The 27,096-nt window shown below is 39.3% G+C and overlaps 1 protein-coding gene across 1 annotated transcript in view; it reads right to left on the bottom strand.

Moving 5' to 3' along the window:
- The window catches only part of CHD7 (chromodomain helicase DNA binding protein 7), a 300,989-nt gene that overhangs the window by 89,595 nt on the left and 184,298 nt on the right, over nucleotides 1–27,096 (bottom strand). Inside the window, exons 3-4 of the mRNA XM_006902138.1 lie at nucleotides 18,481–18,902; nucleotides 5,372–5,513 (exon numbers count right to left, since the gene is read on the bottom strand). Coding sequence (XP_006902200.1) covers nucleotides 5,372–5,513; nucleotides 18,481–18,902 — 564 coding nt within the window. The remainder of the gene's footprint in view (nucleotides 1–5,371; nucleotides 5,514–18,480; nucleotides 18,903–27,096) is intronic.

The following is a 27,096-nucleotide window of genomic DNA, read 5'->3' as shown; positions in this document are numbered from 1 at the left end:
TGGGAGGGGAGCAAAGTGCAACAATGAATAAATGGAAATCCAAAGTCTCTGTAAATTTTCATTGAAATTAATAATAAAAAAATTTTAAAAGAATATCACAATATAGAGTTCACAAAGCACGTGGAATAAGAATAGAAATGAGAAGTTAATGCTTCTGCACAGTGCTTTCATAATGATAATTATGCAAAGCTTTTTAAAGAGCTTCCTGAGCTCAGGGAGTACAAATCCTTTACAGGGAGGACAAGGAGGCGAAGAAAGCAAAATTGTCACCAGGAGTACAAATGAGGAATGGATAGTACACGAGCTCCATTTCCAGACCAAACCAGAATCCCAGTACTTGTCCAAAACTTGGAATTGACTAACTTCATTAAGTCTTTCTAATGGGGACTGGAGGCAGCTAACACTAAAAGCACATCACAGGAAGTCCATCAAGTGAACTGCTAACATGGTTGGCTCCAAGACCCTGCACCACCATGAGGCAGCATAGCCACAGAGTACTTGGCTGATTTAAGTACTGAGAAACATTTGATTCATATACTTCCTGTGACTCGGTGAGGAGTGACGACATGGCCCGGGGCTCCACTTCGGACCCTCCTCTCCATTACACAGCTTCGGTGCTGCCCAAAACAGGCATTACCATTTTGAGGCAGCACAGAAGCCCTCTGGGACCCTTTCCCCCACCACTGGAGGTCGCTTGACCTCATGGGCCCTGGAGCTGAGTGCCTATGTTTAAAAAATATTGTATGGATGTCATTTTCCTGGTCTGTTGAATGAGGTTAATGATACTACCTACCTCATAATGATATAAAACTCATGTGAGGGAATTTATTTAAAGCATTCAGGATAGGGTACAAATTATAGGTGAATACAATTAGTAGACCTAACATCATCACTAACTAGTGGGTAAAGAGTTGCGCTGATAACCCAAAGGTATGTGGTTCGAATCCAGCAGATGCTCTGTGGCAGAAAGATGGGCAATCTCCTGCTGTGCAATTCACAGACTCTGAAAATCTGCTGGAGGGTCAGCTATGAGTTGGCTCAGACTCAACCACAGACAGCTGCAACTCTCTCTAAAGGGTCAAGAGACTACAAGACCTGTCTGTCCACAGCCCCAGGTTTTCTTTCGAGCAACTCTGCTCTTTTGGGCCATGTTCTCACCCTTCACTTAAGTCTTTAAGACATAAATACTATTATCAAGAGCAGTATTTTCAATTTGTGAAAATTAGCAAAACATTCCTATTTCATTTGGTATGTCAATTTAACAAAATAGCAACATACTCATTTCTATTTTCACCATTCTATAATTCCTAAGAGGTGGAATGCATTTCCCTTTGTATACCTGTAACATGCCAAAAGGTTTCCACTTGGAGTTATACACACTGTCACAGTATTCTACTAGTAGACATAACTAAACATCCTTGGATGGAGTTCTACGATAAATCCACTTTCCACTAAATCCTACTCTGATACAAAATGAAGTGTTCTAATACAATAAAACAGGAGCTTTTCTTTCTTTGGTGAAAAAGAAAAAAATTTATGCATTGGTAGATACAACTTTTACAAGTGTCATTCCTTTTCATACATATTGTCTGTTCAATAGTGGTGAAGCTTTATGCTGTTGAGGTGATCCCAACTGAAGTGACCACAGCACACAGGACAAAGTATGCCTGATAGAATTCCCTAATGAAAAAGTTTGGTATATACAGGGAGCTCTGGTGGCTTCACTGTAGGGAGGTGCACTGCTGGCTACATTTCTCTGGGGGTTCACTCCTGCAGCCATTCTGAAGGGTAAAGGTGGACAATCTCCTCCCAAGCAATTTACAGCTTTGGAAACCCAATGGAGATCAGGCATGAGCTTGTTCCAACTTGACGGAAATGGCTGAGGGCAAATAACCCAAAATACAATTAGAACTCAATTTCTTGAATTTTTTTAAAAAAAATGTTACATGGCTTCTATCTCCTACAAAATAATTGGTATCAAGTTCATCTGCCTTAGGAACCCAAGTTTCTTATCTACTTTCCGAAGAAGTAGTACTTCAAAGAATTATTTTTACCACTTGTGGACTTTTACCTTATTATCTGAAAGACTGCTATAGATCAAAATAAAATGGAAGAATTGCATTTAAAGGATAAATCAAAACTTCCAAATTGACACTACTTCAGAGGCCTTTATTTTTAAACTTGGATTGCATTGTTGTCGTTGTTGTTATGTGCCATCGAGTCGCTTGCGACTCATAGTGACCCTATGTACAACAGCCCTAAACCCTGGTCTATCCTGTGCCAATCGCACTGCCTCTGACACACCCATCCCGATTACCCCAGTCACTGTATCAATCCACCTCATAGAGGGTCTTCCCCTCCTACACCGTCCCTCCACCCTCCCAAGCATGAAATCCTTCTCCAAGGACCCTTCTCTCTTTACAGACAGACAAACCTCAGAATCCTTGCCTCCAAGGAGCCACCCAGTTTAACCCTCTCCAGGATGAATCTGTTTGTTTTCTTAGCAGTCCATGGACTCTGAGCACTCTTCTCCAACACCAAAGCTCAAAAACATCAATTCTCCTTCTATCCTCCCTAGTCATTGTCCAAGTCTCCAATGCATAAGAAGTGATTGCAAAGACCATAGCCTGTATCAGACGCACCTTAGTCTCCAGAGAGACACCATTGCTCTTCAGTACTTTGGAGAGGTCCCTAACAGCAGACTGTCCCATCGCAATACGTTTTTTTTATTCTGACCAGGGAGCCAAGCAAAGTAATGTTATTAACAATCTCAATCTCTTCACCATCCATCCTGATGCTGCCAATTGATCCAGTGGTGAGAATCTTTGTCTTCTTGACATTGAACCTCAATCCATACTGAAGTCTGCCGTTCTTGACCCTCTGCAGCAAGGGCATCAGGTCCTCCTCAGTTTCGGCAAGCAGGGTTGTGTCATCTACATAATGCAGATTGCTGATAGATCTTTCACTAATCCTGATACATTTCTCCTCATAGAGCCCAGCCTCCCAGATAATCTGTTCTGCATACAGGTTGAAAAGGTAAGGAGACAGGACACATCCCTCGTGTACACCTTTCCCAATTTTGAATCATGCAGTGTTACCCTGCTCTGTTCTGACAACTGCCTCTTGGTCCAAGTACAGGTTTCGCATTAGCACGATCAAGTGTTCTGGGATTCCCATTCTCCTCAGAGTGAGCCACAGTTTATGATCCACACAGTCAAACGCCTTTGCATAATCAATGAAACACAGATAATACATTCCTCTGGTATTCTCTGCTTTCAGCTAAGATCCATCTAACATCAGCTACAATATCCCTAGTACCAGGACCCCTTCTAAACCCAGCCTAGACTTCTGGAAGTTCTCTGCTGATGTGCTGCTCCAGTCATTTTTGGATTATCTTCAGTAGACTCTTGCTTGCATGTGAAATCAATGATATTATTCTATAGTTTCCACACTGTTGGGTCACCCTTCTTTGGAATGGGAAAAAATACAGATCTCTTCCAGTTGGTTGTTCTCCAGATTTCTTGGCATAACTTGGTGAGCACATCCAGGGTAGCTCATTAGAAAAGTTATTTAATTGTAGTTAAGAGAGGTATATGGAATGAAACATTTAAGTGTGACGCACATGTTCACTATTGTGGTAACTCCAGCAGAAGTTTTTAATTAGTACTGTATATATGGTATTCACTGAAGTACAAACAAATTACAAGTCTCAATAATTTTATCTTTAAGCCTTTTATAGAAGCATTATAGGAAAAAACATAATAAATAATAATAAATAACTGGTTGACATGACTTTCTGTATTAAAGCCACTGAGCAGTCACTGCCTACAATCTCAGCTCTGCCTTTGTAGACAGTAAACCCCCTAGCAGATAAACAATAGCAAATTAGAAAGGATGCCTTAATGTTCATGTGAATAGAATGACTCTTTCTTTAATTGAAATACTGAAAGAAAAAAATTTAGATAACCTAGTGTTTCATTAAGTCTATTTGAATCTGCATTAATACAAGACAGTCATGAAGAATCAAACTGTGTTTGTGCAAAATAACAAACTTTTCTTGATTCACATGAATGGTTTTTAACATTGTACAGACACTACTGTCATAAGTCCCTAGCTTTAAGCAAATATCATTAGGGTTGAAGCACTTGGAGTTAAAAAAATAAACACTCAAATTTACTAGTTTAAAACTGCCCCCCAGTAATTTTTAAAGAGTAAAATAAAACTAGTTACCATCCCAGTATCTTTTCACCAACTTATAAAATAAAGGAAATTTCAAAACTGACCCAACTGCCACAGGTATTACTGTGTTAGTTGTACAACCAAACCAAAACCACATTTGTTCATTCTTACTGTCCCCTTTTAGGCCTCTTATCTTAGGTCATTCTATGAAATTAGATAACAGGGAGTTCTACTAAAGAAGAATGCAATATATCTGAAATTCTTTAGATGCAAGCTACATATCACAAAACCATTCTTGTTCCCACCTTTTAAGTGCCCTGGAGAGAGGACAGGTGGAAAGTACTGCACGTGTACCATATGACAAGAACCAGTCTCACACTTCTAGAAAGCCAGCATCTTAGTCCAGTAGGACTTCTCAGGCACTGCTGTGGGATAACTCAAATGTCATTCACATAGGTTAAATTCCCAGCCATCCCAAAGGGCCCTGTTGGCATGCTTCCAGGGAACCGAACAAGGAAATAATTTTTAACTGTCACATGTATGATCCCTCTCCATCTGATCAGGAAAATCAATGTGTTCCACATATATGAACCAAAAATTCCTAATGTTTATTTCATGGGTAGTTTTTCAACTAACTTCCACAGAATTTTCCAAAAGTAAAAAGAAAGGAATATTAGAAAATTCTGAGGAGTTGTCACCCAATAAAGTCATTGTTATGGTCACAAAAAGTCCAATATCACATATCTGTAACTCAACTATGATTATCACACGTCAGAAGCCTTAATTCAAGCTACAGATTACACCTTAATTATACTCTCCTTCCATTTATACTGGGAAGAGGAGGTGGGGATAACAACACTGATGAGATAATTTAAAAAGTGAGTGGAACTTTAAGCAAATGAAGATATTTACAATCAACAAGACATTAATGATAACAAGCATCAAATATACACTTATAGCAATAAATAGTCTCATTTTCACTATGAAGCAAAGACGGCAAAACAATGACAGGAGTTTAATTTCACGTTGGCTCTACTGCCCTCATCTCTAGAGATCTAATATTCCAAACAATAAAGACAGCTTAAAAGCAGCTCTACAACAAAGACAGGGGACATCTACTGTTTTACTTACAGACATCTAAAGTTACCCAAATGAAATCGTCAAGGCTTGGGGATCAGAATAGTAGTATTACCTGAACACCTGGGTCATCATCTTCTTCAGGAGGAGGAGATGGTGGGGGTGTTTTTTCTAAGTCTGAATTTTCAGAACCTTCTGTTTTCCCCTTGTTGACCTTTTTCTTCAAAGCACTTGCTTCTGAATCAGGTTTCTTATTACTAGAATTCAAAATGGATCATTTAGTGTTCACTTTTTAATGTGGTTTTCATATACCCCATGCCTTATATTTCCCATATGCATATCTCTAAAGAGTCAATGACAATTTTCAAATCAATACATTTGGGACATTTAAAGGTAAGTGGTACTCTCAGGTTTTTATGGCAAAACCTCCTCTTGATGACCTTTACCAAATGTCTGTCGCAATTAAAAAGAAACTGCATGCAGAAATCCCAGTATCCATACAATGTATGTGTTCATCTAGACAATGACAAATTCCTGCCAACCTACTAACCTAGAACAAAAAATAAGATTAAGAAGGAATTTTGTTATTGGGTTCTTACATTGCACACACTTTCTTTAAAATTTGTCAAGGAAAACTAGAATGTAATGATTTTCTCTTTTTGTGCCTCTTGTGATTAGTTTTGTATTTAAGTTCTTTTTTGAACCAGTACTATAAGGTATCCTTAGATCTTACCTTCATTTAGCTTTTATAATATAAATAAAACATATAGCAAATTCCTGTTCTTCACAACTTTGCTCTAATATTAAAAAAATAAGTATTGTATTTTGGTGAATCTTTTCCGCACTGTCAATATGAGATGTATTTTTAAAGACAAGCTTACTAAAACACAAAAATAAAGCCAAGCAACAAAACAATTAAAACACATGTTTCTCTCATGGGTTAATGGCATTTGGATATTACAAGATTTGAGAGAATTTCAGAAGAAAAAAGAATTCCAGTCACCATCATCTTTGGAACTTTCACCAGGCAGTCTTTTAGTATGCTGTACAAGTAATGCTATCACTTTAATTTCTATAAACTGACCTCCAAATTTTACAAGATCAAGTGTCATTTGTTGGCCAAGAAGTAGTATACAGTAACTTCAGTGATGATAATTCTTTTACTATTTCTAGAGAGCTTTAAAATCTGAACGAATCTTGAAAGCAAAAGATTTTTTTTCTTCAAAAACCAAGTTTGTAGATTCCCAGAGCAGTGTGCTTACAGACATGTGGTTTACAATATATTTTTTTAAACATCAGATATAATAAAAGGAAAGGGGGGATGCTATGCTTTGTGGGGATTAAAGGAAAGCATGTATCACAAAGTTCAAAAGTATTCATAATGTAAGAAAAAATTCAACACACACCTAATTTTTTTCCCCCAACTAATGAAATAGTTTATTAAACAAGATTTTCTGGGGGTGGGGGGAAAAGGAGTGAAGAAGGATGCTCAGGTTCTGTTTTTATTTTGCCTTGTAAACATTTTAGCATAGTAAACAGCCACATTAGGAAATAAAACAACATTCAAGATCTCAGCAAACAATAGTTAAGACTCGGTAGTGGTGAGGTAATGGTCTAAAACTTTAGGTTCTCAGAAGATTCACAGAAAGCATATTTTTTAAATGAAAAAAAAAAAAAAAAGAAATCCATACAACAATTCCTCATCCAACTGTCCTAGTGTTTATGCTACACATGGACAGAAGTCTCCCCTACTATGAGGCTCCATTTCCAGCATTTATTTCCGCTCTAACTGCCACAAATTATACAATACTACAGCTGAACACTGGGCCCCTTTCCTTTCATCTGCACGCCAAGAGCAATCAGATTACCCTGGTAACCAGCAGTCACGTGACCAGCACCTGCTCTTTTGGCTGGATGCCACTGACTAAAGCCATCTGCTTCCCTCAATCAGCTTTCAAACATTCTCAACACCTGCGCTGCAGTGTTTTGTGGTTTCTTTTATCAAATCAGTGCAAAACTGCTTCCAAAACTTTACATATTTCTCAAATTTGTTTAAATCAGAGGTAGGCCTGTCAAAGAGTTGAACCACTGCCAGGTAAAGTGAGTTGGCAGCTCAAGCTTTTCCCTGTGACCTCTCCACAACCAAGCAATGCACACAATTTAATTTTGTGCTTGTTAGTGTGACCTGGTGCTTTATCCTAGATGAGCGAACAGCTCACTGCCCTGAAGAGGTCAGAGCCTGGGTTAGATGGAATATCAATTTTCTGAAGGAGAGAAGTGCTAATGATTTTCCATCTGCCCTTTCTAAAAATTGCCTGGAAACTCCAAGATGGCGAAAAGTCATGCAGTTCCTCTCCAAATGCTTAGGTGAAAAGAGGGGAGCCAAGGGAAGTTCCTACACCCAATCTGAACAGACCCTCAACTTGTTAGACCTGGCAAGGGCATTCATTGGGCACTGACCATGGGCTTCAGAGGGGGCTAAGACTTCCTCTGCTAACATCTTTCTTCTCATGGCATCAATCTCCATCTATCTCACTGCAGGTAAGTGAAAACCAGCACACAGCCGACCTTCTACTGGGCTCCCAGGATGCTGTAAACGGCATGGGAGGAGACTGCCCACCTTTCTTTCTCCCAAGGATCAGCTCATGGATTTGAAGCATCAGAAAGGCACGGTCATGCAGTTCCTTCAAAACTAGGCCCCCAGAGCTCCTTCATGAAATGAATAAACAATGAAAGGTCCACTTGAGGGAAGTGACAGACTCAACAAGGCTAATAAATGGGCCTGGTGATTGAGAACATCACCCTCAGAGAGGAAGTGGATGTATTTCCCTTCTGGTTTTTAGTAGGTACCTAGAGGTCCAGCATACCCTGAGTCTGCCAGGCTCACATGATGGCCCCTTCTGCACTTGTCTTCCCAGACCCTCTAGAATGAAGGAAGTCTTACCCGTTTTTAAGGAAATTACTTTTTCACTTCTCCATTATGTCTATGGGTGTTGGATCTGTGTACTTTCCTCAAGGTTGGGAGGAGTTAATTCCAATCCCAAAAATTCAATAATTTTATTAAACATTTTTTTTTAAAATCCAAAACCCTAAGAAACAACAAAGAAGTCACAAATCTTCAATTTGTACCCCAAACCATTATAATCATAGGAAAAATAAGGTTACATATTTAGTACTTTTCAAATAAACTGGACCTCTAGTTATATTAAGAACTTGGCCCAAACTCAAATTGAATACTTGCTTTCATCAAATGAAGGTGAGATTGTGTGACAGGAAGAGTTTTGCTCTCAAGGAAGTGAATCTTAGTTCAAGTAATAATTCTTATTACTCACAACCTGTGACTGGACAAATCTTTTACTTTTCCCTGAGCCTGAGTTTCTGTTTCCATAAAACGAACACCAGCTCTGCGTAGACAAAGATAGGCCTCTCCTCCTGTTAAGATTTACTGCCTTCGAAACCCAACTGAGAGTGGCTATGAACTGGAATCAACTTGATGTTAGTGGGCAAGTAAGGGGGTTGCTGCCAATATCCCTGATGAGATGGAAGTTAGATAGTGCATGAGAAGTGTAGCTCAGTCTAGTGAAAATGACCAATATTCACTACATCTGGGAATACAAGCAGCCCAACTCAGGAAACATATTCTCTGCCTGCAATTTGACCACACAAGCACAGAGATGTATAGACAGAACCCCACTTCGCTGAAGCATGATGAATAGGTAGAAAATCCATTAACAATCCCACCACCAACCAGAAGAACTCCAACTGTGGCACTTACATCTCCTCCACCATTGTTCTAGGTCAGCCACACACGACTTCCAGTCTTGACTATTGCCACACTCTGCCCACAGCCTTCTTTTGCCTCCATATCTAAGGATCCTACTGTAAACCACACACATTGTACTTTCACAAACAACCATTGAAATACCCAAGGGTCAAAACTCATTTTTTATAATCACAAAGTCAAAAAAGAACTGTCTTCACATGCCTTTGCAAATTACAACAAAAGCTTGAACACAGAATGAAGCTCTTGTGACTGGGCAAACAAAGTGCACAATGAAGAACATTAAATGGACTAACATCACAACTCAACATAAGGTTTCTGAGCTGTCCACACAGATCCCATGCCCCCACTGCACCTCCAGTGGCTGTGGATGGCTGTGCATTGATCCCACAGATCCCACAACGAGCTACAAGCCAGTGAGGACCACAAGAGAAGCCAGGCTTGTGCACGGAATATAACACAAGCCCCCAAAGGTAATGTTCAGGATGAAAACCATGCCGTGAAGTCAATTCCCACTCTGAGCAATCTCCCATTGGGTTGCTGAGGTGGCAAATCTTTAAAGGGAGAAGCAGCCCTTCTTTCTCCACGGAGCGCCTAGTGGATTCAAACAGCCAATCTTTCAGGGAGCAGCCCAATAAGTAAGCCACTATGCCAAACTACAGAACAACTGTAGCCCTCTCATGCTCTCTGTTCCTTAGCTTGATGTCATGGCAGCACCATCAAAAGATCAGCCACAAATCCATCCTCCACACCGTCCCCAGGGAGCCTCACAAAAGTGCAAATCTGAAGGAATCATTCTCATGCTAAAAGTCTCCTCCACGTATGACTATCCAAGAGAGCTGGTACTGGTACATGAGGCCTTCTGCAATTTTTGCAGCTAGTGACATCAGCTTTATTTTTCTATCCTTCCTACAGCCACCACAGCCTTTACACTTTACAGACATCCAGAGCCACTTTCTAAACACACAGCTCACTCTCCTACTTATGCTCTTCCTCCTCTACCCATCTTCAGCACTCTTCACCACAAGAGCACTCTTTCTGGTGTGTCAAGGTCTAGTTTAGTTATGCCTACTGCAATCCATCCAAGAGCTCCCACAAAGATATACTGAAAATGCAAAATATGTGGTCACCTTACTACAATCTATTAAAATCAGTGTTTTCAAGTTAAATTATTATCAAAATACAGTGGAACAGAAGCAATTTTTTAAAACCAAGAAGAAAGTATACCATTGTACATTTGTTTGCAGAGCCCTCTTTCCCATCATTATTGGTGTGACTAAGATGCAGAGCAACAATTTATGGAATGAAGACAAGGCCTGGTAACCACAGAAGAAGGGGGTCCACTGGGATGCTGCTGGTGGAAGGGTCTCTGTTCCTCTGGGACCATGGACATCCCATTTCATCACAGGTGAGGGTGATGCTGGTGGGCAGCTAGAAGTGCACATGGCTCATTCAGTGACATTCAGGCAGGGTCTATACTAATGTTCTGTGGCTACCCTCAATGGGATCAGAGAGATGAGGACCCTTAAAAATAAAAATTCCAAAACCACAAATTAGTATCCAGAGAGGAATAGGGCACAATGAACAAATTCTAGGGAATCTATGGATAAGTCAGTGGCCTTCGTGAGTGGAGCTGGATGAACTCGATCCATCTGAGCAAAGGCTTAGAACAGATAATCCCTCTGTAGCTTTCTAAGCAGGGTTTTATGTAAAGGGGAAGAACTTTCTAGAAAGCCAGTTATCAGCACTGATTTATCACAAAAACTGCAGGAAAGAATTCCATTAAATACTGACTATAGTTAGCCCAGGATCTCCATCCTTAGTACTAAAATTTGAGAAGGAACCAGATTGTTGAACAGAATGTGGTGAGAAGAATATGGTCAGCTGATGTAGATTTAGAAGAAATGGGAGGGATTTCTCAATCAAACAGGTCTCAGAGGGGTTAAGCTACTGAAGACTTTCACTACACTGAAGAAAATGAAGTTTGAGGCTGAAGCTTCAAAGTTAATCCAGTACCTTTAAAGGAACTCAATCTTTTCCACAATATTAGACTCTTTCAAAAACAGAGCTAAAGAGTATTGAAGCATGTCCCTACACTTTACATGGCTTGTTTTACTAACAAAATGAACCTACTGAGTAGGAAGAATGATGCCCTCTAGTTTGTGGCATTTTGCAATTCTAAAAAGATCTAGGCCATTGCCATGAAAGACAGTAACCTGTTAGGTCAAGGCCTCCACACGGTTAAGACAGAAAGACCTCAACTTAAGAGCATAGGTTTTCCTCCAAGCACTGCCCACGGATTGTTAGCTTTCTAACCAATGAAAAAGATAAAAGGCCAAAAGAAAAGGCAAAGTTTAAAAAGTGTTCAGTCATTGTTCAAAGTAACAAAAAGGTCCTATATCATAAAGAAAAATGAGCCAAACAAGGCAAATAGGTTTTTAAGTTATAAGAGGAAAACTGCTTTAATTAGCTAAAAATATAATTTAAAAAATGGCAAGAATAAACTAATGAGGAAAAAAACACAAAGTAAACTAACAGTTCCAAGCAAACACACACACACACACACACACAAATCAAACTCCTGTATGAGTGACAGACAACAAAATATAAAAGTTCACAGCTTCCCCTCAAAGCAATCAGAGCTCCTCAGACATACTAAAGGTACTCAGTTGTCTGAAGCATTTGAGACTCTGTACAAGTGAGAGTTGCTGCAAGATGAGCTTGGGTAGTGAGCATCTTTGGAGGGTGGGAGATGTAAGGCTTTGGCACCCAGAGCAGCCTGCAGGTGGCTGAGTCATCCAACCTGTGGCCCCAAGCTTCACACAACACAGATGCTTTGCTAGCCCTGCTCCACCTACAAATTCTTCACTTTCTAGGTCAGAAAGAGAAAAGAGGATGAGGAGAAAAGGGGATTCTATTTTACTTATAAACTACTATGATTATAAGGATAAATTACTAACAGCCTTCGGTGTTCTGAAAGGCAATGGCCAGAATAATTATAAATCAAGTCATTCAAGCTAAACTGATAGTAAATATTAAAGATAAAGTATTCCTTTAGTGTACACCGGCCCCAAAAGGGTCCTCAAGGATCTGAGACCTTGTCTTCTGAATGTTCCTATTACCTGGGATCATCTTTGGAGATTAATAATAATAATTAATAATTTGAGAACCCTATCCTAAAGATGACAAATGGGGGGGGGAGTGGACAAATGTTTTAAGAGAAGTGATTTAAAGGGGGGAAGGAAGAGAAAGTATAGTGGAATGCTTTGTTGAAAAAGCCTAGTCCATTTTTAATACTGAATACATTATTATAGGGGGAGAAATAGCTTACCACATAGTCAAGAATTATCACCGAGAATCTAAAAGTCATAGAGTATACTAAATTATGATTTTCCAGAAATCATACTGGAGGGAAGTCCAGTTAACTAATCTGTCATCTGATCACAGCACCCACACACAGATATGGAGCCCTCTGCACTATGGTAGAGGCTGGCACTGTGACACAGCACAGAGGAACCGAATCAATGAAACATTATAAACACCCTCAGACCATAGCACGTCCTTCTGACCACCCAATTGGAGAGCAACTATTTGGTTACTCTTGCCAGATTCTAAACCAGCACGTTACTCTATGCACAAGATTTCCATGACCCAGGAAGAGAAACAAATGAGGAGGATTCTGGATGTCAAGAACCCTGATCCCTGGATGCACTGAGGTATCTCTTCTGATCGGAGTGGGTAACACAACAAATGAGACCTGCTGTCCTCTCATAATTTACTCAGGTGTGATAGCTAGGAGGAATATGAGGCTGACCAGCCAGGTGGTAAATCCAAAAAGGAGAATATATCCTTATTGGGACTAACAAGAAAAGCAGAAAGCCCAAGGTATAACATTATTCTTATAGAAGCCAGGATTATATAGAGAAGTTCACTGGTTTTTCATTATTTTAAATAATATTTTATAGGTTTTGTAAAAATTTAGGGATTTAGGTCCCTGTTCAACAATTCCTACACAAACTCTTCAGTGACAAACATTTTAGGGGAAATAGAAAGGTGCTGTCTTTCTCTAACATTTTTTTAAAAAAATACTGTTTTTTTCCTGAAACTCATACTCTATTTTCCTATTGAAATTTTAAAGTTAAGCCATGGAGACTTCAACATAAAAGGGCTTAAGTGTGAGGGCTGGGATTTCAGATAACCAAAGCTGTGTAAAACAGTATTACACAAGCATATGATGATTCTGCTGGGCAGTATACAGCTTAGGGTCACAGGTCTGTGACACTACACTTGTAAGAGCTTCATACTTCTCAGAAGCATTTTTTCATATACTGTTTCCCCTAACAGTAATTTAAAAGTTGCTATACAATTCCTTCTGCTGTTTATTTTCAATCTTAATATCACAGCCTTATCTGCTATGGTGATACATGTTCCACCCAAAAACTGCACTTAAGGGAGACTTCAAACAAGTGTATTTCCAGAGAGGCTGGCTTCTAACAGCCCACTGCTGTCTGTGGCCTCCTCACCTCTCAAATTTGCTTTGATGGGTGGCAATGGGAGCTGAAAGTGAGCTCAGTGTCACATTTTCCCACATGAGCCCAGTAGCAGCAGCCTTACTGCTCTGGAATCTATGACCTGACTGGTAGAAGTGGGATTTTCAGAAGACCTTGTTGAGATATATCCCTCCCATGAAGCACAAGAAACGTATCATTAGAATGTATTCTGAAAGGTCAATGCCACTAGGTACTCTCTTCTCTCAATGAGTACAAATTGAACCTCATCCTTTCACAGACATCTGGATTTGTACTAAGACAACAATGGTGTGCTCTCTCCCTGCTTACACAGCTGATTTAAGAGAAGTCAAGTAAGGGGAAAACTCACCATGTGGCCTCTAGGTGACAATGGTAAGATGGTGAGTGGAGGATAGCCAGAGGCTCAAGGATTGCATGCCTGCCTTCTGACAAGAAAGCACACTCTGGTGAGAGATATAAGCAGGACGTGAGTTCTGAGCCCATCCCTTATTTAAGGCTTGGACTGATGAATCAGAAACTGGCCAGCAGCATGCCACATGACAATGACACTGAACATGGACTGTCTCCTTGTTCCAAGAGAACACACAGGAAATGCTCAGAAGTCTATTCCATACTCTACAGCTGTAGGTTTCATTTCTTTTATTACCCAGATACATAATGAGAAGTTTGAGAGCTTGCACATCTTGGCAAAACTAGTTTTAACAGTTCAATCTTTAATGAAAAAGTTTAAATGCAGAAGAATATGCTATAATAATGTATTACTTTTTAATCTGCCAACTTTGAGTTTGCTCACTAAGTAGGAAAATATGTAACTGAAAAGCTAATTTCCACAAAAGAAAAAGTATGGCTGTTAATAATAACATGTTCTTCAAACAGTGTAGTTGACTATGTTATTTAAAAAAAAAAGAGCAGTCTAATATTTTGTTGAAAATAAAAGGATACTTTCACTTTTCTCTTAATTTCATAAAGTAACACTGACATTTCAGGAAGACTGGGGGCTGCAGAATGGAAGAGGGAAGACAACGTGTTTCTAGAATGTGTAGGACAAACAACTCCTCGGTGTGAAGCTCCAGGAGTCGAGTCACAATCTCTGGCCAAGTTCTCTTCTTCATGGACATTCAAAGAATCTTGATATAGCTAAACAGACCTGTCAATCCTTCAAGAGTCTTTCAGAGAAAGTACTTCCTCCAAATTCTCTCTCATTTCTCAAGGGCCACGCACACAACAGTAAATGCATTAAAAAGAAGAATGCAAATCCTTCTACTTCAGGACCTTGAATCTTCCCATAGGCAAAATGGCAGCCTCTCCAGTTCCAAAATGCCTTAGCTTTGATTTGTAATATTAACTGCCAGTATTTTGAAGCTAGACGAACTACCAGGGAGAGCACTAGGGGGAAACTAGAAGAAAACATACATTTAACATAAATTCTCATTAAGAATCTATTGCCTTTTAGTCAGAACCAGTTCACAGCTGACTGTCCATTCCGTTTCCAAGGCTGCAGGTCCCAGAGAGGAGCCTGCCCATCTTCATCTGCTAGAGCGTCTACTTGGTGGCTTCCACCTGCCAGTGAGACAGGACCTTAGTGGGCTGCACAGCGCAATGGACCACGCCACCAGAGGTTCCTAACATTTAACATCAAGGGGGAAAAGATCATTTCAATAAAAAATCATTAGGATGTAAGGTCCTGGGCACCTTTTTTAAATTTGTTTCAATATTATTCTGTTTACCAACTCCTGGGCAGATTCTCTTGGGTTCTCCCTGCATAGGAGAGATGTGATTATGTATGGGTGATCACAAGTTCAAGCCTCAACCACCTATGGAAACTCAGGGTGGGATTACAGGGTGGTAAAATGGACACCACAAAGCACCTGAGTAAAGTCCATCCCACTATGACAGTTACATGCTCTACATGACTTTAAGAACAATATGTGCACAGCAGGAAACCAGCAGTCTCCCTGCAACCAGGCTCAACACAGAGCCAGCAGACTTGGGGCAGCCATCCCCTCAGCACACACAAAAGGCACCTGCTTGTTTTTGCTAAATCTTACCAATAATGTGGACAAAGCACTGCAAGAGATGGCAAATTTTTAATTGCACTTCTATTTGTCCCCTCTATTTTAGCCCTCTTTAGGAAAATTATTTTCCATTTAAACAAATTCACCAAGTGAACTTATTCAAAGATGGACATAACTGGTATAATATAACATTTTGCTTAACAAAATCACCACCGCTAATATTCCAATACTTTTAAAGAAACTACCACAGCAACTCAATCCCAGTACTAACATAACCTAAACTCCCTATGACGTTCATTACCAAATATGCAATTTAAACAATCATTCTGCTAAGTTATTCAGAATTTACATTTAGTTTTATTCATCCAGCTTATCTTTGATTTAGGGATGCTATTTTGTTTTCTAGATTCATAAAAAGGAAGTAAGAATTCAATAGTTCAATCATTTGACCAAGAGAAACATTGTGCATTAAAAGAATAATGGTTTAGTGTGCTAATTTGCTAAAAATATTGATTCAGTTACCATTATTATTGGCCCACCATCTGCAGCATTGACTATCAATGACAGGAAAGTTTCTCATGAATTGCCTCATTATCACCCATTTTAAGTCAAGATTTTACCCTAAAAGTTGGTGCAATGACCAGGACCAGCACAGGTGCTATGAACAGCTCTTCAAGTGCTAATACAGCATTTGCCCATACAGCAGTCTCTGGTTATATGAAGAATGTTTCTCTCTTCATCTCAGCATCTCTAGACTCATTAGCAGATGCCATTCAATTATTTCTATATCACTAGGGGCAAAGCAACTAGACCAACAAGAGGCACTGGCCAAGGCTATTGGGCAAAAGTTATATAGGGGAAAAAGTTGTAGACTTTCACTTGGAGAAATTAAGTACACTGTCTACCTCCTCTCACAGGGCCTATCTTGCTCAGGGCCAGCAATGCTGGGCACATCACCTGCACAGCAGTGCACACAGCTGCCAGGAGGCACATAAACTGTGTAGTGACTGTTTCTTTAGTGGATAAACACAGGTTCAATCAATACTCATAACTGGGAATCTCATGTTAGCAGAGACATGTGCGTGGATGCGTGGGTCCCTGGAAGTGACTAAATCCCTACACTCCAAATTCCAAGCAGGGCTTTAGGGCTGTTAAAGAGACTTTTAAACAATTTTCCCTGTTTAATTTAGCATTTAAGTAACTGCCCCAAGACATTCTACAAAAAGGAAGGATGTGAAGCACATTTTAAAAGAAAGGTAGAATAGACTTGATGGAATCAAAGCTTGGAAGTTTATGCTTAGAGATTTATGTCAAGATAAATACTCTCTTCTCTCATTTTTATCATTTTTACCATTTTTCCCAATGGTAAAAATTTTTATGTGACCACTCAAAAACATTATCAGGTTAATATTAGTATTTGTGGTGTGTTTTCTTAGTTCAAGAAAGTTCTAGAACAGAGTGCTAACATTTTAAATTTAAGGAAAAATATACCTTTTCTTTTCTTATTAGAATGTGCTTCAAATTTTATCCCCTTGGGAAAAATGTGCACACCTTTCCTCCTATGGAAAGTATGACAGTCAAGTATATATTTTAAAAAACCACCTCAGTAAATCAGACTTTTTAAACCCATGGTCTTTGCTTGCCATTATATCTCTAGCAGTTAACACAGTACCTGGACATAGCAACCACTTAATAAAATAATTCTGAAATGAGGAAAAAGAGTTTATTAAACATTGTGAGTTCAAAAGAATTTTCCACTAAGTGACCAAACATTGATGTATCAAAGAATGCTTATCAGCAAACACAAATACTAAGCCGTCTGTAAGACTGAGATAATTCAGTTGTTTTGAGAACATGAAAGGTATTGATTACAATACTTTTTTATGGAGGGTTGTTTAGATAATTTCAAGAGTAAATTGAAAATCAAAAGTTTGTTTCATTATGCTTTGTAAAAGCATCCTTCTGATCAAAGGGGGTATTTTTTTTTTATTTGTGTACTAGTACATGCACAATAAAGACTAGAAGTGAAAGATTTCATTGTGTGAAGAACATTAGGTAAGCACTGAGTGTGTCTCTGTGTGTGTGTGTGTGTGTGTGTGTGTGTGTGTGTGTGTGTGGTGGGGATTAGCGCATGCTTTCTAATGGAGTTTGCAAACAGGTTCAGATTAACCAAGTCTGACCATACTTCCATCTGGAAACTATATTTTTTAACATGAGCCATATTCTGAAAAACAAATTCAGATGTTTGGAACTGGTTCAGAACAGTTGTAAGAAATGTTCAGTACAAATGAAAAAATTAGTCTTCAATGTTGTCTTCTCCTCTTGGCTTTTCTTACTGAGTAAATATGCCTTCTGGGGGGTCAGAGTGCTGGTGGAGGTGAATGTAGGGGCAGTAGGAATGCAAGAGGGCCATTTCCCAGAACCCTGAGTGCACACTACTCATGAATGCATATCGAATGGGCAACTGCTATTTCATTTCTCCCATGTTGCTTGCTAGGATTTAAACTCTGACCCTGCAAGGTTTACTCCACCAAGTGGAGATAATTAATTCTCCTGTTTCAACTTGTGGGAAACAGGGCTAAAATGCTTAGTAAAGGATAGTGACCTTTCTTTTCTCTAATCCTTCCTTCTAGTGTTACATTATCACCAGAAACGAGGCCATTGGTCTATGCTTATAATTAACTTGGTTCTATCTGTCAAATGATACATTTTCACCAGAATATGCTTTGAAGTAGTAAATTATTTTAATACAGTTAAGAGCTCTCAACTCCTTCACGCAAATCAACAGGTCACAATAACCCAAGCCCTACTTTGCAGGAGACACAGAACTCCTACCTCAGTTGCGGGGACATGCCCACCCCCTCTGGAGTCAATGGCTCACCTTCCGCCCACAGCCTACCTTGACTTTTTGCTGGATTTGGGTTTTGGCGTGGTGGTTTTTGCTTTCTTTTCCTTTGGCTCTTTGGGAATCTTAGGGGCTTTTGGGGTCTTGGGTTCCTTAGGCTCTTTTTTCTCCTTGGGTTCTTTCGGATCTTTTTTTGTCTTCGGCTTCTTCTTTTTCTTTTTTTCTTCTTGGGATCCATCTAATGAGTTCCTATTTAGTTCTTGGTTATCAACCCCACCAGGGAAGTCAGCTTTACCAAAAGTTTTACTGGGATCCTCTGCAACAATGTGGTTATTTTTCTTTCTCTTCTTCTTTTGCTGTGGCGGCTGTTCTGCTGAGGGCAGGTAATCTTCATTCTTCCCTAGCTGAGCATTCGGTCCACTAACCTGAGTCATATCCGGCACTGGTTTCTCTAGAAAGGGCTCCGATGGAGAATGCTAAGAAACACAAATAGGAATTGAAATTAGTTTCTCATTCTATAGGGGGAAGAAGAAAGGAACTGAAAGTTAGTGGCTGATGTTTCTAAAACTTATCCTAGACTCTAGGTAGCAAATGCTTCACCAGCTAGACAGTAGTAGAATAGGTCATTTTTCTCTCATCCAAAAATAAATGTCTTTAATAGTAAAATTGCCAAAGAAAACTACAGTAGAAAAAAACCAGTCGTTTAATAATACACCAACTCCTCACTTACCCACTATCTCATTATCCAATATTTAGCATTTCAAACAACTATAGAAAACCTACTATGAGTCTAATTTGCATGTTAATGACATATATGTGGTAGGACCAAATGCAGAGACAGGAGGTAACAGTAAGGCTGGAGGGAGGGGGAGGGCTATGTGCCACTGTGGCTGGTCTCTAATTTTCAAGCTGGCAAGAAGGGGAGGGTTATGGGCCACTATGACTGGACCTCAATAGTTAGTGCTTTGGGCACTTATGTAATAATATAGTCATTCCCCATCATCTGACCTGATATTGTCATCTTCCATTTTCATAGAAGGCTGATTTTCCCCCTAACAATCTGGTATTTGGTCAGGAAGTTGAGGGGTGAGTACACAGTAAAAATTTCACTACAGGAAGTAAAAAAAAAAATCTCCTTAAGCTGATAATGTGTGTGTTTTAACTATCTATATAGAAAGTAATGAAAGACAAAACTGTAGTGAAAGCTAAACAACAAAAAATAAATGGAAGGTGGAATCCATTCTCATAGAATGAGGATTCACATTAAAGAACAGTAGTGTAGCAACTGAAAAGAGAAAGTCACATGAACAATGCAAGATCCGGTACTGTGAAAATCTGAAATCAAAGTACAAATACAATGCATAAATCTTACATGCTCCTCAGTGCTGGAGTCCAAACTGACTCAGAGTGGTCCTTTTCCCTACACTCATATGACAGAACCCAGTTCATTCCTATAGATTCCATTAAAATATCAAATTAAAAATACGTATTTAAATATGACTTTCACTCGGACAAATTGCTACAACTCAGGACTGTTATCTGGGACTGTTAATAGAATGGGAAGAGATGTTCATCTTTTTCATGTGGAGCCCTTGGTAGATTTGAACTAGCAGAGGTGGACAGCTTTTGGGTTAGCAAAGCAGTTCCCTAGAGTGCATGCCACCAGAGCACCCTATAATGACTGCAGTTAAACTTCTTGTACTTATAGGAAATATGGACAGTTTTTCTTAATCTTTTTTAAACCTTCCACGTCAAAACTTCATGGAAGAAAATGAGCAGATTTAACATGCAGTGCAGAGAGGCCAAGGCCTTTATGAAGAATGCAACGACAGATTGCCTTAAATACATTGTTGCTGCGTACCACAGTCAGAATCAACCCATAGCTGGCCCTTCAGCCGCCTTTCAGAGGCAGTAAATTGCATGGGAAGAGACTCTCCATCCTTCTCCTGTAGAGGAGCTGATAGATTCGAACCATGTGCCTTCAGAATGCCAGTGCAATTCCTTACTACCATTTGTTGTTGTTATGTGCCATCGAGTCGCTTGCAACTCATAGCGACCCTATGTACAAGGGCTCTATACACTCTTCTATCCTTTGCCAACCTAGCCATCTCAAATACACTTATTCCCACCTTTCTAGTCACAGAATCGATCCATCTCATCAAAGGTCTTCCTCTCCTTTGCTGCCCCTCCACTCTGTCAAACATGATGTCCCTCTCCAAGGACCAGTCCCTCCTTGCAACATGCCCAAAATATGTCAGACGAAACTTCAGAATCCTTGACTCCAAGGAATATTCTGGCTTCACCCTCTCCAGGACAAACCTGTTTGTTCTCCTAGCAGTCCATGGTATATTCAACACTCTTCTCCCATAGCTTCCTTAAATACAATGCAGAATACCAATAATTAGAATAGGATGCTGGGTGGTCAGTGGAAATCAGGGAACTCCCTCCTATATAACAACCTTAACTCACTGCTCATGAACCAAACCCAAAACTAAGACAAACAAAAAACTAATGTGCCTTTCATTTCAATGAAAAATTACAAACAAAATGTTAACTACGCAACTGTTACTCATTTCTACCTTTTTCACATTTGATTTGCCTTGATAATTAATAGTAGTGGTAATACAGACGGCAATAATGATTGCTAATATTCACTGAGTAATCTAGGTATGTGCTAGATGATTTCTAAGGCATCTCCCAGAAGCCCGTGACATTAACAAATTGTAAAATAGCTACTTATTCAGGACAAGCTATTTTTCAGGAAATGGGAGAAAAAGTTGTTCCTGGAATGAGAAGGAAAGAGGAAACTCTTCCAGTAAACAGTGATTAAAACTGAGAATGGTGAGTTAATTCCAGGGATGTGTACCTTTCCTTACCTGCATGGTTGTAGCTCGAGTGATGGAGTCAGTTTCTAATGAGAGATCCTTGGTACATATTTGTAAATCATCAAAAACACATAGTAGAAAAAGACTAAACATTATCAATACATTCTGCAAACTAAATACTACTGTTATAAAGAATTTTAAAATACTCAAAAAAGGGTTAGGTTAGCCCTGTTTGCTATGCAGGAGAATTATGTTTGGGTGTTGCTTTTGTTGTTATGTGCTATTGAGTCGCTTATGACTCATAGCAACCCTATGTACAAGAGCCCTAAATGCCGTTCTATCCTGTGCCAACCTTGCCATCTCAAACACACTCATTCCCACCACTCCAGTCACAGAAACGATCCATCTCATCGAAGGTCTTCCTCTCCTTCGCAGCCCCTCCACTCTGCCAAACATGATATCCCTCTCCAAGGACCAGTCCCTCCTTGCAACATTGCCCAAGTATGTCAGACGAAGCTTCAGAATCCTTGACTCCAAGGAGCATTCCAGCTTCACCTTCTCTAGGACAAACCTGTTTGTTCTCCTAGCAGTCCATTGTATATTCAACACTCTCCTCTGGCACCACAGCTCAAAAGCATCATTTCTCTTTCTGTCATTCCCTATTCACAATCCAACTTTCCAATGCATAGCACATAATTACGAAGACTATAGCCTGGATCAGATGCACCTTAGTCTCCAGCCTGACGTCGTTGCTCTTCAGTACTCTTGAGAGGTCCCTCACAACTGACTTACCCAATGCAATTCGTCTCCTGATTTCCTGGCTGCTGTTACCAAGAGTGTTGACTGTGGAACCAAGTAAACTAAAACTGTTAACTATCTCAATTTCTTTACCATCCATACTGATGCTGCCAATTGGCCCAGTGGTGAGAATCCTTGTTTTCTTGATGTTGACCTTCAATCCATATTGGAGGCTGCAGACCTTAGCCTTCTGCAGTAAGCGCTTCAGGTCCTCCTCAGTTTCAGCAAGCAGGGTTGTGTCATCCACATAACACAGGTTGTTGATGACTCTTCCACCAATCTTGATGCCACATTCCTCCTCGTACAGCCCAGCATCTCAGATGATCTGTTCTGCATACAAATTGAAAAGGTATGGGGAGACAAAATACATCTCTGACGGACCCCTTTCTTGATTTTGAACCATATAGTGTCTCCTTGCTCTGTTCTGATGACTGCCTCTTGGTCCAAGTATAGGTTTAGCATTAGCACAATCAAATGTTCTGGGATTCTCATTCTTCTCAGAGTCAGCCAGCCATAGCTTGTTGTGATCTACACAGTCAAAAGCCTTTGCATAGTCAATGAAGCACAAATAGACATTTTTCTGCTATTCTCTGCTTTCTGCCAAGATCCATTTAACATTAGCTATAATATCCCTAGTACCATGACCTCTTCTAAATCCAGCCTACACATCTGTTTCTGTTGACATATTGTTACACATGTTTTTGGATAATTTTCAGCAGAATCTTGCTTGCATGTGATATTAATGATATTGTTTGATAATTTCCGCACTCTGTTGAGTCACTTTTCTTTGGATTGGGAACAAATATCGTTCTTTTCCAGTCAGTTGGCCAGCTGGCTGTCCTCCAAATTTCTTGGCACAACTTAGCACATCCAGGGTACCATCTGTTTGTTGAAATATATCAATTGGTATGTTGTCAACTCCTGGGACCTTGTTTTTTGCCAATTTCTTCAGAGCAACTTGAACTTCCTCCATCACCATAGGTTCTTGCTCATATGTTATTTCATGAAATTCATCTGTGTCATCCAATTCCTTCTGATTCAGTGACTCTGTGTACTCCTTCCATCTTCTCTTGATACTTCCTAGATCATTTAACACTCCACCCAAAGTAGCCTTAAGTATTGCAATCCGTGGCTTGAATTTGTTTTTCAACTCCTTCAGCTTAAGAAATGCTGAGTGAGTTCAGTCCTTTTGATTTTCTGACTCCACATTTCATTACAGTATCTTGCTCTGTGGTCCTGAGGTGCCTTTTGAAATTTTCTGTTCAGATCTTTGATTTCTTAGTTTCTTCCTTTAGCTTTGGCTTCTCGGCACTCTAATGCAATAATAGGAGTCTCATCTGACATCCATCTTGGTCTTGTCTTCTTTTTCAGCCTTTGTAATGATCTTTTGCATTACTCATAGGATGATTTTCTTGATAACCTCCCAGAGCTCTTTTAGTCTACACTTATTGGTACTCAAGGCCTCAAAACTGTTCCTGAGATGGTTTTCAAATTCAAGTGGGACAGACTTAAGGTCAAATTTTGTTTCCCATGTACTTAATTTAATTTTCCTCAACTTCAGCTTGAGCTTGCATATGAGTAATTGGTGGTCTGTTCCACAATCAGCACCTGGCCTGGTTTTTACTGCTGATATTGAGCTTTTCCACCGAGTTGTTCCACAAATCAAATCTATTTGATTCCTATGCATACCACCAGGTGAAATCCATGTGTATAGCCTGTGTTTATGTTTCATATAAAAGGTATTTGCAATGAATAAATCATTGAATGTGCAGAACTCTATCATTGTATCTGCAGCCTCATTTCTCTCACCAAGCCCATGTTTTCCAGCTACTGGTCCTTTTTCCCTGTTCCCAACCTTTGCATTCCAGTTGCCCATTATTATTAATGAACAAAGACTTTTTCTCAGAACCTTCCAAGAACAGAAGTTGTACATGACAGTTTTACTTAACAACTTTAAATTGAAGTCATACTGGCTGTATCATAAGAGACTGACAGCAGCATGATATGTTCAGAATCACAGAAATCCTGATGGCTTGAAACTTAGGCTATTGGATCAGGAGCTGGTCAATGATGGGAGACGGGTGTTGAATGGTGTAGGCCAAAGTAGGAAGGGATGGCAGTGGAGTAGGGAAAGGGTGGATTTAAAAACAAACAAACAAACAAACCACACACACAAAAAACCCAAACCACAACCCAACATGTAACGAGGTGGGCAGCAACACTGAATGTATTGGTCATTTTTATAACTTGGCAAATGTCTTTTATCTGATGTTTTCTGTGGAATGCTTGTCTGTCAGATACTATTATATATATATTTAAAAATTGAGACAGACTACAAAGAAGGATTGGCCATCCACTTCCGAAATGACAGGCCTTCAAAATTCCCATGTACAATAGAGTACTCTTCGACTATCGCTTGGACTAGCAGACATGGCAACTGAGACTGACATCTTAGAAATGGAAACACAGAGAAGAAGGAACAGCTTTAAGCAGACACTAGTGATTGCAACGTGGAATGTGAGAAGCATCATTGTAGGAAAGCTGGACATTGTTAAGAAAGAAAGAAAGAAATGGAACACATAAATATTGACATACTAGGTATAGGCGAAATGAGATGGTTGGCATGGGACATTTTGAATCAGATGATCATATGATTTACTATGCCAGGGATAAAAAAGTGAGAAAAAATGGGGTTGGTTTCATAATTTAAAAAGACAAGATGTTTGGTACTATCTGAAATAAGGTGGAAAAGGTGCTCAGAAATATTGTAGTATTTACCAGACCCACATCTCCTTAAATCTTTTCAAGAAAAGCTGTTTTGGTAAACATTTAACAAAGAACAGATGGCCTGCCTTAATCATGTGGGGGAACAAGAAACCCAGGACTCACATTAATACCCTACACAGTCTACCAGTCTACCTAGCCCCATATGTAGTACAGTCATCTCTGATGCTATTTAATGTTACAGGGTACATTTTCCATCAAGTCAAGTCCCACTGTTTAACAGGTAATCAATGCCATTAGCATCTGCTATTCCATAAAGGACATTCCTAAAATCTCTCATTTACTAAAGCAAATATGGAGAATGTAAGACACAAAAGGTATTGTCAAATCTGCACCATAGGAATTACAGCTGGACACATTTTCTATCATAGTTCCACTGCCCTATGTACTATTTAAGGATTGTGCTTTTAGAATTATAGCAGTTTGCCTGATATTTAAGCTATAAATAAAAATATTAGAAGGAGCACACTTATTATAATACCACTACTCAGATGATACACAGTAGATTAAGCACAGAAATAAATTGTCTTATCAGAAACAGCAGAATAAATGTGAAGAAAATTTAACCCAAGGAGAGCTGGGAAGGGGCAGTGAAGGCAAGTCTCTGCTTTTATCGAGCGGCATTAAACAAATGGCCCATCCCCAGTGCTAAAGAGTGCTAACTCGGCCAACATGCCCACTTTCCGTTCACTGGTGAGAGGGCAGATGGGTGAAGATTAAACTTTTCTTTTTATTTACCTTCAGTGTACTTCTAGAATTTATCAGCACTTTTAGGCTTTAAAAAAATCCTTTCTTTTGTCATGTTTTTGTCTTACTTATATTCTTGAAGCCTCACCCTCCTATCCATATCAAGTAATATGGGAACACCACATAATATTTACCAGTGTGCATGTTTCCAATACGCATAGTCTCTGCAAACCAACAGCCTTTTGTAAATGCAGGACCTCTGTGGGCAAACCTTATCTTTTCCTCAGTGCATCAAACAAATTGGAAATCCAAATACCTCTTTATAAGAAAGAAAAAGACACTACCAACATATCCACCACAAGGTATTTCTGACACACCTCTTCCCACCAATTTTATAAAAGGAGGCAAAATAAAGCAAAGGAAGCTGCACTCCCAGAGAAAAGTGTGATAAAGAAGGGATAGATCAAGTAAGACCCACATAACAACAAAGGTATAACAACAGAGTAGAATATATTCTCTCATATTTCAAATAGTTTGTAAAAATACAAATTTTAAGTAGTGTGAAGAGTATTAGCTTATAATTTTGAAGTATCTATGGAATTTAGTTACTGTCCTCTTATGCTTCTTCAGTTTTCCTATGTATTCCTCTGACATAAAGGAATTCTTTATGAAAGCTGAAGCCCATACTTTAGCCACAAGTGTTAAGGGATTTAAAATAACATTTTAGCAAAGGTTCAAGAAGTCCTGTTGAAACTGTAACACCTCTCTTATCAATGGCATTGATAAATAGAAGTATAGTTAATACCTGGTACTTAATCCATTTGAATATGAATATGCAGTCAATAAATATTTTCCTAATGATATAGCTTTAAACAAGGCCACCTCAGTAGCCATCAAAGGCAACAGTTAAAGAACCTAATTCATGCTGAGGCCACAGAAATCAGTGTAGCTGATGCTGAGACTATGCAGGGTCAACCAGGAAGGTCAGCGCTGGCCAGGAGTCCTGTCCTGACAAAAACCAGCCTGAGCACCAAGTCAGCAAAAGACAGGGTGGTCAATGGCACAAAAACTCACTGCACACAGGGCTTGAAACCTTCGCCAGGGAAAGCATCCAGATAGGTGGAAATTTATTTGAATGGTCAAATAAAAATATTGATGTTTTGATTCTTTGGTATAAAAAAAAGAAAATTCTTCAGAACTGAGGGTTACAACATTTACTGTTTGGTAAAGCTGGTGTTAATGGAATCAGGGACTCAAGCACAGTTTTATTCACCTCATTCTTTTTTTTTCACCTCATTCTTAATAATTTCAAGAATAACTGTTTATTGGCAGAATAAATTTATGAACACAATTACATGAGTGAATCTAGAAGGATGATCATAAATTGAGAAGGCAAAAAGTGTAATATTTTGTCATTAAGTTGACACCAACTCAAAGGACCTTCCAGAACTGAGTAGAACTATAGTGGGTTTTTTTTTGTAGTTGAAATTTTTTTATTATTAAATTTTATTAGTATTAATGAACATTTACAGGGATTTTGGGTTTTCATTCCTTCATTGCTGTACCATTCTATCTA

Source organism: Elephantulus edwardii, unplaced genomic scaffold (genome assembly GCF_000299155.1).
Source record: "Elephantulus edwardii isolate Elephantulus edwardi_28Jun2011 unplaced genomic scaffold, EleEdw1.0 scaffold00372, whole genome shotgun sequence".
Lineage (NCBI taxonomy): Eukaryota > Metazoa > Chordata > Mammalia > Macroscelidea > Macroscelididae > Elephantulus > Elephantulus edwardii.
This window is presented reverse-complemented; position numbering and strand designations above follow the sequence as displayed.